We start from the raw sequence: 13,171 nt of genomic DNA, 5'->3' as shown, positions 1-13,171 counted from the left end.
TCTTCTACCCCATTTATTTTTGTTCATAAAATATATATATAAAAGCACAAATACAGATTATACACAGCTCATTAAAAAAAAAAAACATTCTTTTTTTTTTTTTTTAAAGTAATCTCTACACTCAACATGGGGCTCAAAATCACGACCCTGCAATCAAGAATCATGTGCTCCACCAACTGGGCCAGCCAGGCACCCCTCATTTTGTTTTTTACTGAAATAAAATCATTCTACAGACATCTGTAAATTTTCAAGAGGAAATGTATGTATGTAGCTCTTAAGTGGAATACCTAAGTAATTTAATAGTATAAATTGAAGAACACAGTGTTATCTTTAAGATGAGTGAACTGGCAGAGATGTCCATAATTAAGTCTTTGAATACTTTCACAGGTTGAAAATCATTCTCAGTTGCTGTATTTTCCTTCACTAGGGACAGTTTGAGGGGGATTATTAGAACTCAGTCAGAAAACTGTATGAGGTCACCTGAGTGACTGACTTGGTTAAGTGTCTGGTTTTGACTCAGGTTATCATCCTGGTATTGAGTCCTGTGTCAGGCTTCACGAACAGAGGGGAGTCTGCTTCTCCCTCTCCTTCTCCCCACCCACCCCCAGTCCATGTGTGCTCTCTCTCTAATAAATAAAACCTTAAAAAAAAAAAAGAAAAACTATGAGATTTATAACATCCAGGGGAGTTGAACTTAGTCTGTAATGCTTAGTAAATAAAATTTTTAGCATTCCAGGTGCTAATGAGAATCTGATTTCCTTAATTTCACTCCCCAAATTCATAGCTTAGACAGCTATGTCCCAGAATTTGCCCTTATTATTGGCTCCAATAGTAAAAATCAAGTCCAAGTCTATATGGGCTTTTATACTTGGACTGAAAATTTAAAAAAAAAGTGAGGGGTATAATGAGTTTGAAATTTAACAAAATGCCCAGTGGTCTGCTGCTTTATTTCTCTAAGACTCAAGTATTCCTAATGTGACTGCTCTGAAAAGTTCATACCTAAGTCCCATAAAATTCTCAACGAAAAACTAAAGTTTATTTATCCCTTTAATTTTTAGGGCTGTTAATTTTGATAGAGAGACTACAAGGGGACAATCCTTCCCCTCTTTCGGTAGAAGTTAGGGGTCTGGAGAAAGGGAACTGTCTCTATCCTCTACAAACTTATTTTTACAACTTGTATAAAGAAACTGTAAACCTGCTCTCAATCTGCTAGGTCTACTAGAAGTGACTAGTACTAGGTAATGGAACAGGTGTCACAGGGAGAGTTGCAGAGACTGGGGGAAATTGTCGGGTTAGTCACAGATGACTAGAAAGGATAACATTTAGTACAATTTCAAAATAAGGACTGGTTTCTCCTTCAAACTGTAACCATGCTAAATTACGTACCTTCAGTTAAAACTTTTAAAATAACCCTCTAAGGTTATTTCCATAAGTTTATATATATATAAAACCATGAAAAGTTTCAGATATTCATTTATTAGGTGGTTTGGGAACAGTTCCAATGAATTATTAACTATTAATTCCAGGATTTACTCCTTGAACAATGAACACATATGAATTTTCACTAACATTACCATGAGTTTTGCCTATACCAATCAAGAGGATAAGAGACCTCCAAGCACAGGGGCGCCTGGGTGGCTCAGTGGGTTAAAGCCTCTGCTTTCAGCTCAGGTCATGATCTCAGGGTCCTGGGATCAAGCACCGCATCAGGCTCTCTGCTCAGCAGGGAGCCTGCTTCCTCCTCTCTCTCTCTCTGCCTACCTCTCTGCCTACTTGTGATCTCTGTCCATCAAATAAATAAATAAAAATCTTTAAAAAAAAAAAAAAAAAGAGACCTCCAAGCATAGAATCTACTTAACTTCCTTGGGGCCATTCTAGTCTCTCAGGTAAATAAGAATTTTATATGCCTATTCAATACTTTTTTTTAAAGCAAATCAGTCAAACCTAGTTATGACCCTTGCTCTAATATTATGTTTACGCAACATGAAAATGAGGTAAAAAGCAAGAGAAATAAGTTATTCTAGCCCAAGTTATATTTTCTTTTCTTTACTCTCAAAAGTTGTAATGTTTAGTTGTCAGCAGAACTACATATTTTATGAACATACGTATCAATCTATTAAAATGATATACTTGTTGGCTTGACTTCAATTAAGTTTGGCAGGAAAATTAGTTCATGATTTTATGAATTGTAGAAGGTTATCAGAATTTTATATTTTTCCTTTCCTCAATTTGTCTTTCCAAGGCACGGAAAAAGATAATACAGTATACTCCATCACGAAGTGACAGATGAGATTTTCCCTAAGAAAGCTGATGGCTAACAAACCAAAAACACAGGACTGCATCAACACTGGTTTAAAATACTGGTTTAGGGGCGCCTGGGTGGTTCAGTGGGTTAAGGCCTCTGCCTTCGGCTCAGGTCATGATCCCAGGGTCCTGGGATCGAGCCCCACATTGGGCTCTCTGCTCAGCAGGGAGCCTGCTTCCTTCTCTCTCTCTGCCTGCCTCTCTGACTACTTGTAATCTCTATCAAATAAATAAATAAAATCTTTAAAATAAATAAATAAAATAAAATACTGGTTTAAAATGGAGATATTAAACAAAATTACTAAAGAAAATACTAAAAAAAGTAGAACTGGCTACTTAGGGTAGTGGGGGGGAAAAAGAAAAAGGATTTTCTTTGCCTTAGGTATTTTCATTTTATTTTATGCATACTATAGGTTATAGCTTTTGGAAAACCTGTTGAAACTTGATTTTAACTATTACTGAGAGAGCCCTACCTCTTAATGAGTCAAGCTGAGAATTTTCAAACCTGTATATCAATGTGCAGGATCTGACAACTTTCACAAGCATGGCTGGATGGTGGGTAAGTAGGGTCTATTGACCCTAATTCGCTTATTCAATAATCCTACAGGCGAGTACTCCACTAGAAGCTGGAGATACAGCAATGAACATGTCTGAAAACAGACATGGAGCTTACATTCTAATTAGGGGAGACAAAAAATACATTGAGTGTATGATATAACTGTTATGATGGAAGAAAACAAGGCAGGGAAGAAGGGGAGGGAATGTTGAAGGTGCTGTTTTAACTACTGTGGTCAGGGAAAGCCTCTCTAAAAAGGGGACAGACATATGAGTAAAGGCATGAAGAAGATGAATCACTGTGGATACCTGGATACCCAGCAGAGAGAACAGCAGGTAGAGGCAAGAACATATTTGGTCTTTTAAGGAACAGCAAGGAGGCCAGGTGGAGTAAGCAAGGGATTACTATAGGAGATGTGGTCAAGAAGCCGGATCACATATGGCCTTGCTGGTGATTCCAAGAACTGTAGCTTTTACTCTGGGAGAGATGCAAAGTCGTATTTGAGGATTTTAGATAGGGGATTGATATAATTTGAGTTATGCTTAAAAAGGATTAGTCTGGGGCTGGCCAAGTCAGTAGAGCATGCAACTCTTGATCTTGGGGTTGTAAATTCAAGTCCCACATTGGGTGTAGAGATTACCTAAAAATAAAACGTTTAGGGGTGCCTGGTTGGCTCAGTCAGTTGAGCATACAACTCTTGGTTTTGGGTCAGGTCATGATCTCCGGCTTGTGAGATTGAGCCCTGAGGCGGGCTCTGTACTGGGCATGGAGCCTGCTTAAGATTCTCTCTCTTTCTCTCTCTTCCCCTTTGTCCCTCCCCCTCCTATTCTCTCTTTCTAAAAATAAAATAAATAAAATCTTTTAAAAAATAAATAAACAAACAAATAGATAGATAAATAGGATGACTCTAACCAGCTACTGAAAACCGAATATAAAGGGGCAGGGAAGCAGGGAACCAGTTCAGGAAGCTATTAGAGCAATCCAGGCAGTAGATGCTCACCTACGCTTATGTTAGGGTAGTGGCAGAAATGACGAGAAGTGGTCAGATTCTGGATTATGCTGTGAATCATTCTTTCCAGGGTTAAAGCAATGCATTAAATTATGATACAATAGAAAAGTGGCTCTCCATGCGTGGAAGAGATGCAGAATTGGAAAGGAGAAATAGTCCAGGAATGGCTATATATTTGCTTCCTCAATCTGCCCTATCTTTGAATGTAAGAGCAGGAAGGCAAGCAAACAAGTGCTCAGAAAATACTGACCCTTGTAATTTGTTTTAAGCCATATGATTACAGGAAAACTCACTAAGCGTGGATCATGAGTTCCTATGGCATCACTTTACAGACAATATTTCCAGAGACAGGTGACATGTTATTATAGGCACAGTTTCTCAGCTCCCTCCTATAGTCTGCGTCATTTTTTATACTTTCTAGATATCTTTTACTTGCAAGTCACCAAGCTTAGTCTTCTGATATTCTCTCATTTAATTTTTACCACCCTGGAATGCCTTCCATCACATCAGTTTTTTGTTTTTGTTTTTGTTTTTTTAAGATTTTATTTATTTATTTTGTCAGAAAGAAAGAGCGCACAAGCAGGGGGAGTGGCATACAGAGACAGAGGGAGAAGCATGTTCCCCGCTGAGCAAGGAGCACGATGTGGGATTTGATCCCAAGACTCTGGGATCTATGACCTGAGCTGAAAGCAGATACTTAACCGACTGAGCCACTCAGGCGTCCCCATCACATCACTTACACACTTTTCTTTCACATGTCTTCCTTTCTTATACTCTGAGCTACTCGAAGGCAGGGACCATGTCTTACTCATCTTTATTTCTTTAGTACTTGGAATATTGCCTGGCATTTAGTAGGCAACCTGCAAATTTTTGATAAATATGAAAAGTTTACTTGGGTGATTCAACAGTGGAGATGTTTTTGAACAAGAGTAGAAGTAATCACTTCTACACAAAACAAAATATTTGAATAAAGGAAGTCTTTAATTCAAAACTTGGCTCAGTTACTGAGCTCAATAATTGTGTTTCAGCCAGTCTTATTTCTGGCCAGTAGTATCTCAATAAGATTAAGGAAGGATAAGAGGCAAAAGGCATATGAATACAATTCTGTGTTCCTTGGAGTTGACTAAAGATAAAATTAAATGCCCTTTTTAAAAATAACTAAATGGACAAAACAATATTGAGTAACTGTTCACTATACGTAAGTATGAAGTGATAACTATAAGATACTTACATGAGGTATTTTATATTTCCTATTGGAAATCCCCAAGGTTAAACTAACCTTTGGAAAAAAAAAATCACATTGGGGGCACCTGGGTGGCTCAGTCAGTTAAGCGTTTGCCTTTGGCTCAGGTCACGATCCCAAATTCCTGGGATGGAGCTCCACGTCAGGCTCCCTGCTGAGTGGGGAGCCTGCTTCTCCCTCTGCTCTCCCCGTTTGTGCTCTCTCTCTCTCTCAAATAAATAAAATCTTTAAAAAAAAAATCACATTAGTGAGTCTGGGCGACTTAGTTCACTGGGTGGCTGGCTCTTGATTTTGGCTCAAGTCATGATCTCAGAGTCGTAGGATCGAGCCCAGCATCAGGCTCCATGCTCAGTGCAGAATCTGCTTGTCTCTCCCCCTACCCCAATAAATAATGAAGTAAAATCTTATTATTAAAAAACAACCAAAATTAAACAGATACTAGTTTTCCATTTTACGTATATATTTCTTGAAGAAACATTTATGGACCACTAATGTCTGTGAAAGCCTACACAGTTTTATACGGAGTTCTCATTTTTTTTTTTTAAGATTTTATTTATTTATTTGACAGGGATCACAAGTAGGCAGAGAGGCAGGCAGAGAGAGAGGGGGAAGCAGGCTCCCTGCTGAGCAGAGAGCCCAATGTGGGGCTCGATCCCAGGACCCTAGGATCATGACCTGAGCTGAAGGCAGAGGCTTTAACCCACTGAGCCACCCAGGCGCTCCACGGAGTTCTCATTTTTAAAAGAAACTTTTGAGTTGCTAAAATTTAGTATATTGCTAATATTTAAGAGAGCATGCTTTCACAGCTTCAAAGGTTTAAAGAAGTGAATCAAGTGAAATCTGTCCTATGAGTTATTTTCTCCCACTGCATTTAAAAATCTGACTTAAAGGAGTGACTCAAGTGCGGAGCTTTCTCCTAGTGGATGGTATTTGATTCTTGTGCGTGATGGCTAAAGGAATTACTGCTAGCATGGATTGGGAAAGAGAACTAAGCAGGGAATTTGGGGAAAAAATTGCTGAAGAAAGAAAATTTAGGAGGTTTGGGTTTCAATTATACCTTACGCTGATGAACTCAGACATGCTTCCAAGAAAAAGGGTGACAATCTCAACAATCAGTAAAGACTGCTGAGGCCAAGACAGTCTCTTGTTTTTTGCATACGCACAGTTCTCTGGTACCACAGATATGGTTCCCTGGCTGAAAGTCAACATTGTATGCCACTCTGCTGATCCTCAGAGGTTGTTTTACAGCAGAAAACTTAAACCATCATTTATTTTTATCTGGAAAATTTTTTCCATCTCTTTTTATAAATACTGATATTCTAAATATAATATTTGCAGATTTAAGACAGAAACCTGAGAGACCTTCTGAGCTGGAATTAAACTGACAACTCCTAGAATGTAAGTAGGTGAGTTTCCTCCAGGTACACTCATGAAACAGAGCATCACTTTACTTTGAGACATTGGAGAAAGCGTAACCTTACAATGTCTAAGCTTTCTTCTTCTTTAAAAAAAAAATATTTATTTATTATTTGTTTGTTTACTTACTTATTTGAGAGAGAGAGGGAGGGAGAGAGCACGAGTGGGAGTGGCAGAGAGAAAGGAAGAGAGAATTTCAAGCAAACTCCGTGCTGTGCATGGAGCCAGACACAAGGCTCCATCTCATCTTGAGCTGAAACCATGAACGGGCTGCGTAACCAACTGTGCCACACAGGCGCCCCTCAGTTTTCTTCTTTGTAAAACTGGAACATTAAACAGCATCTATCATATGGTAGTTGTAAGGATTACATAAAGGACACCATCACAGATACATCTACAGGACACCTATTATGTGCTGAGGATTCAGCAGTGAACGAAGTACTACCCCTTCCCTAGTTAGTAATGCATTTAGCACGGTGCTTGAAACACTGTAAGAAGTCAACTATAGCTAGTATCATTTTGGAAATGTCAGATATACCCTACAGAATAGGATTACATATGCAAGATGTGTTCACACACTTAAGAATTTTCTGTATATTTAAGGGGTGCCTGGGTGGTTCAGTTGGTTGTCTGTCTGACTCCTGATTTTGGCTCAGGTCATGATCTCAGGGGTTGTGAGTGAGATGGAGCCAGTACTCAGCTCCATGCTCAGCGGGAAGTCCGCTTTTCTCCTTCTCCCTCCCACGTGTGCACTCTCTCTGAAATAAATGTAACTTAAAAAAATTTTTTTTCTTTATATTTTTTAAAAAAATGTTGACAAGAGGAATCTGTGGCAGGCTTAGAATTGGGATTCCTTCCACACTGCAGATTCACTTCCTTTGGAAGGTATCAATGATACAGGTTAATTTCAGCAGGCCTCAAGCCATCCTTCTGACCTTTACATTGTAAAACTCTGGAATTTCAACCAAATTACTTTTATGCAGTAGTTAACATATGAGGCATTTTCCAAGCAGAGTTCAGGAGAAGCCTTTCATTATACCAAAAATATGAATATGACTCATCAGTTTTTATTTATGTTTTATTTTTTTTATTTTTTTATTTTTTTTTTTAAGATTTTATTTATTTCTTTGACAGAGAGAGATCACAAGCAGGCAGAGAGACAGGCAGAGAGTGGGAGGGAAGCAGGCTCCCTGCCAAGCAGAGAACCAGACGCGGGGCTCGATCCCAGGGCCCCGAGATCACGACCTGAGCCGAAGACAGAGGCTCCAACCCACTGAGCCACCCAGGCACCCCGACTCATCAGTTTTTATAACACATTCTCTTTGCACATATAACTGGTACTCTAGCATTACAGACATCAGTGGTAGCAGGATGTATAAAGTAAATGGAAGTTTCTTAATCTCTTTAACTGATAAGAAGGTAGGGCATCTATAATTACCCAGGGCTTCAGAAATCCTTTGTGTGAACGAGCAGCAAGTTCCAGCAGGTGGGAAGATGAAAATGACAAAGAAGGGAGAACAGTATTGTCAGAGGTATGGGCCTTGAATAAGCCGAAAGTACCCACATAATGAGGGAGAAGTAATGACTTAGAAGCAGCCACAATGAGTGAGAAAGAGTTTAATCCTAATCAACTTAATTCAGGAATGTGGGTCAAGAAAGAACGAGGAGCAAGCATTTGAGAGGGTTGCAGGGGAAACACTATTTTCTGTGGAGAGCCAGGTTTTAAGATAAACTTAAAGCATGTATGGGACTAGATGAATAGTTCCAGCAACCTGAGGCCAGAATGACTCTGCTTCTAAGTGAATCCTCATGAGGCGCTTCTGGGATGGTGGAAGGACTACAAGCTTCTTCAGATGGAGTCAATGAAGTCCAGGTTTGATTGGGCTCCAAGGGAATCTTATACAAGGTGGGCAGGCTAGAAAAAGATCAGTTAGTATCCAGAACCTTTACCATGTAATTACAAAAAACCCAACAATTAGATCTTGGCAGATTTAGGGGACAGGGTGCTGCCTTCTCTGAGGTCAGCCATAGCCTCACCCTATCTTAAAAACTTACATTCACTGGGGTTATTAATCCTCAGGGCCATTTTAGAGAAAGAGGTTAACATACATTCGAGGCCAAAATTAAGCAGTTAAGCAGAATGGACTACAGATTTAATTCACAGCTGATTTTATATAACCTTTTACAAATCATTCTTAATTGTTCTGTACTACAGTTTCTTATTTAAAAAAAAAAAAAACAACTGCTCATGATAATGTCTGAGACCCTTCTGTTATCACAGGCAAATAAGACCATATTTGTAAGAGCTTTTCAGAAGAAAGGAATAAAGAAATATGCTATTAAATGTAACTGGCAAGCTAGAAAATCTGCCTAAAAAATTACAATTGACAATGTAATGCAGAGAACAGTAGTATAAAACTAAGCCAACTTAGGATTTTTAAGACAGTACATATTAAAAAGTAAGTTTAAGCTACTTAAAAAAAAAGAATTTATCGGGGCGCCTGGGTGGCTCAGTTGGTTAAGCGGCTGTCTTGGGCTCAGGTCATGATCCCAGGGTTCTGGGATCGGGCCCCATGTCAGGCTCTCTGCTCAGCGGAGAGCCTGTTTCTCCCTCTCCCTGGCTCTCTGCCTACTTGTGTTCTGTCTGTCAAATAAATAAATAAAATCTTCTAAAAAAATTTTTAAAAAAAGATTTTATTTGAGAGAGAGTGAGAGAAAGAGAGAGAGTACGTGCACATGAGTGTGAGGGGGAGGGGCAGAGGCAGAGAATCTCAAGTAGACTCAGTGCTGAGCCCAGAGCCTGATGTGGAGCTTGATTTCACAACCCAGCAATCATGCCTGAGCCAAACTGAAGAGCTGGATGCTTAACTGATTGAGCCACCCTGATGCCCCAGACTACTTTTTTTTTTTTTAAGATTTTATATATTTTTATATTTTTTGAGTTATCTCTAAACCGAACGTGGGGCTTGAACATACAACCCCAAGATCAAGAGTCACATGTTCTACCAACTGAGCCAGGCTAGGAGCCCCAGTTTAAGCTACTTTGGAAAGAAATAACTATTTTCACACCCAGTCCTGAGAATCACATTCAATGTCATTAGTAGGCCAGGAAATACAAGAAAAAACAATAAGATATCATTTTCTCCTTATCTGATTGGCCAAAATTTTAAAAGATCAATTATGGGTTGAAGGCACTCTTTTTCTGTAAAAAAAAAAAAAGATTTTATTTATTTATTTAAGAGAGTATATGAGAGAGAGAGCATGAGCAGAAGGAGGGGCAGAGGGAGAGAGAGAAGCAGACTCCTGTTGAGCAGGGAGCCCTACCAGGCTTGATCCCAGGACCCTAAGACCATGACCGGAGCCAAAGGCAGATGCTTAACCAATGAAGCCAACTGGGAGCCCCTGCCATCTAGGCGCCCCCGTTGAGAGCACTCTTAAACACATCTGGCAGGTGGATATAATGGCACTATTTATTTATTTATAGGTTTTATTTATTTAAAACCCAATGTGGGGTTTTAACTTACAACCCCGAGATCAAGAGCTGCATGCTCTACTGACTGAGCCAGTCAGGTACCCCAACAGGTACCACCTTTTAGAAGAGCAACTGAACAATATTTATCCAGATATAAATGTATATAGCCTTTAATTACACAATCCCACTTAGAATCTGTCTTACTGAAATAATCTTATACAGATATGCACACACATAAAGATATTTATTGTAGTACTGTTTGCTTAAAAAATGGGCTGTAACTATAAATCCAGATGTATTGGTAGGGAAATTGTCAGGTAAACTGGTATATCCATATAGCGGAATAAAAGCCCCTTGACAGGTAGATCTTTATGGGCTAATGCAGAGATATGCAATCATAAAGAATTAAGCAGAAAAAGTTAAATTGTAGAACAATGTATAGGATAACGATCTTATTTTCATTTGTTTAAATAGACACTTTAAAAATTATAATCAACAGTTGATATATTTACATGAGAAACATATATACCAAACATTCATATTTTAGTATCTTTTAATTAGAAATTCATCTCAATAGAAGCCATATCACTTTCTTACGGAAAAGGTTATAGGTATACTCCAATACAAATAAAATTAGAAAATGTTTATGCTTTGTATCATGTCTTTGGGAAGTATAAATTAAAAGGAAAAGATTCTTACTTTTTAAAAGAAAAATAACTTCTACAGCCCTTCTGGTCTTTGAAAAAAAAATTTTTTTTAAGATTTTATTTATTTATTTGACAGAGAGAGACAGCGAGTGAGGGAACACAAGGGGAGTGGGAGAGGGAGAAGTAGGCTTCCGGCCAAACAGGGAGCCCAATGTGGGGCTTGATCCCAGGACTCCAGGATCACAACCTGAGCCGATGGCAGATGCTTAATAACTGCACCACCCAGGCGCCCTGGTCTTTAAAATTTTGACTAAAACTCCGTATGATGCAAAATGATGTCTAACATAACAAGGTGTTAAAATTTAACATGCTACAGGTAACTGAATGTCTTCTAAATTACTTCTGTTTTTTTAAATCTAAAAAAACGAACTAAGATAAGCAAATCTAAAGTCTTGGCAGTTTTGTCCTTCTTGCTTAAAACTATTATATCAGCAAGAGTCATCAATAGTCAAGCCAGGCTTCATACAGACCTTTGTATTCATCTGCTAAGTAGGTGTATATATATTTCATCTAACTATGCATGAATAGGTACATAAATTTTATGTGTTATTTATTACATATCTCTTTTATTTCAAATCTTTACTTGGCAAGCAAAGGAGGCAAGCATGGGTTTACAACATTTCTTGATGCTGCCTCCTGATGAACCAACCATTCAGTAGGATCCCTATTAGATCCGTAGCCAAAAGGACATGCCTATCATTTACATATGGTATAGAATAAACATTCTTTTAGGTAGGCTGAGTGTAGTTACAAATTAGATGATCAGTAGCCAAAAGGACATGCCTATCATTACATATGGTATAGAATAAACATTCTTTTAGGTAGGCTGAGTGTAGTTACAAATTGGCACACTGCCCCCAAAGTCTGACAAATTATACACAGGATACTCACATCAGCATAGTGGCCTATCATATCACATCGGTCACATCGTTTTCTCCAGGAAGGTCTTTCGAGACATCTGTGAGTGGAAGACATAGGCAAAGAACAGCCTAAGCAAAAGCGGGCCGGGCAGGCATACTGGAGGTGTCCTCTCTCGGAACAGAGACAGCAGGGGCGGACTTTCTAGGCAGCAAACAGAAAATCTCTTTAGCAAAATGGGTAAGTCTCAAATAGAAGATTAATTTTTCTTTTTCTGTATAATTACATAAAGTTTATTTCCAATTTGAGACCCCAGTGAAGGTCAAATCTTGAGTATAACTGTAAAATCAAACAAAATGTCTGAAGTCTGAGCTTGAATGCAAGCTATCTGTACTCTGTGGTTGTCAAAAAGGCTTATTGTGCGTGTACCATCAACGGGCATCTACTTCTTATGCCTCGTCTTATAGGAACATCGACAAAGTGGACTGTGCCCAAGAGGGAAAGTGGGATGAGGAGGATGTGGAAGATAAGAAGTAGGAGGAACAGATACTGAAAGAGGCTGCTTTGCACGGAGGACCAAAGACAAAGAAGAAACCTAAAAGCTGTCTCAAACATGTCTTTTTGTCTGAAACACAATCATTTGGAAGAAGGTATAGGTAAATGGAAGGAATGTTTCTTGAGAGCTTACTATGTCAGGGAATATCTAAGAACTTTAGTTTGGTGTTCTTCCAAAGGTTGATTTGTCTGTTTAACATAATTTACACCAATAAACATTTAAAAATGCTTAAAATGATAACTTTCTAACAATGAAAATTATCCCACAATGAAACAAGCTGTCTCATAAAGTAGGAGGTTTGGAAGTGAGAGGGTCTCAGGAATCATTTGATTTAATCTCCTCATTTTATAGACAAGAAAACAGAGGCACATAGGTTTGCCTAAGGTTGTGCAACTATCAATGGAAAGCTAAACTGATTCCAGGTTTTTCTGACTCTAACTTCATTCTTCTTTCTCTGCTACTATTACAGGCATGACTTACATGAAAAATGTAATGTGAAATCTACAAATATATTATATAAGATTTGAATTCTAAGGTTATAGGGGTTTACTCTTAAGATTCTGATTTTTAACAATGAGGAAAGAAACATTATGTATTTCACATACTTGTGGAAAGGGGCAGTTTTTCGATAAATGGCCACACTTGTCACAATTTCTACAGGTAACATTTTTGTTGGCTGAATAGTATCGGTGGGTCCATCTTCCAGATGCTCTATTATTAACTATCTGGGCCTAAGGGGGAAAGAAAATCAATAATTAAAAAATATATATTCCACTCTGTTCGAAAGAATTAATAGCCATAGTTTATTTAATTTAGAACCCAGCAACATGGAACTTTCGTGTTCTTAAAAGAAGTTAAAAAAACTTAAAAGGGATTGCCATGAAGATAACTCTACTTCTTATCTGTCTCTCCTCCCATCCTTTTACACTTCTCTGTATGGTTCCATTTCTTTTGTATTCCTCTCTACTTAGAGTTCAGATTCAGTAGGAGTACTGATAGGCATCATTTAGACATTCTGATGGCATTCAGAGCCAAAGATATTACTGATTT

At 38.4% G+C, this 13,171-nt stretch overlaps 1 protein-coding gene across 1 annotated transcript in view; it reads right to left on the bottom strand.

The window, feature by feature from the left end:
- The window catches only part of ZCCHC7 (zinc finger CCHC-type containing 7), a 248,900-nt gene that overhangs the window by 42,021 nt on the left and 193,708 nt on the right, over positions 1-13,171 (bottom strand). The window contains exons 4-5 of the mRNA XM_080820404.1: positions 12,727-12,852; positions 11,599-11,769 (exon numbers count right to left, since the gene is read on the bottom strand). Coding sequence (XP_080676530.1) covers positions 11,599-11,769; positions 12,727-12,852 — 297 coding nt within the window. The remainder of the gene's footprint in view (positions 1-11,598; positions 11,770-12,726; positions 12,853-13,171) is intronic.

This window comes from Martes martes (assembly GCF_963455335.1).
Source record: "Martes martes genome assembly, chromosome: 12".
NCBI lineage: Eukaryota > Metazoa > Chordata > Mammalia > Carnivora > Mustelidae > Martes > Martes martes.
Note: the sequence above shows the minus strand (reverse complement) of the source record. Positions and strands in the feature narration are given on the sequence as shown.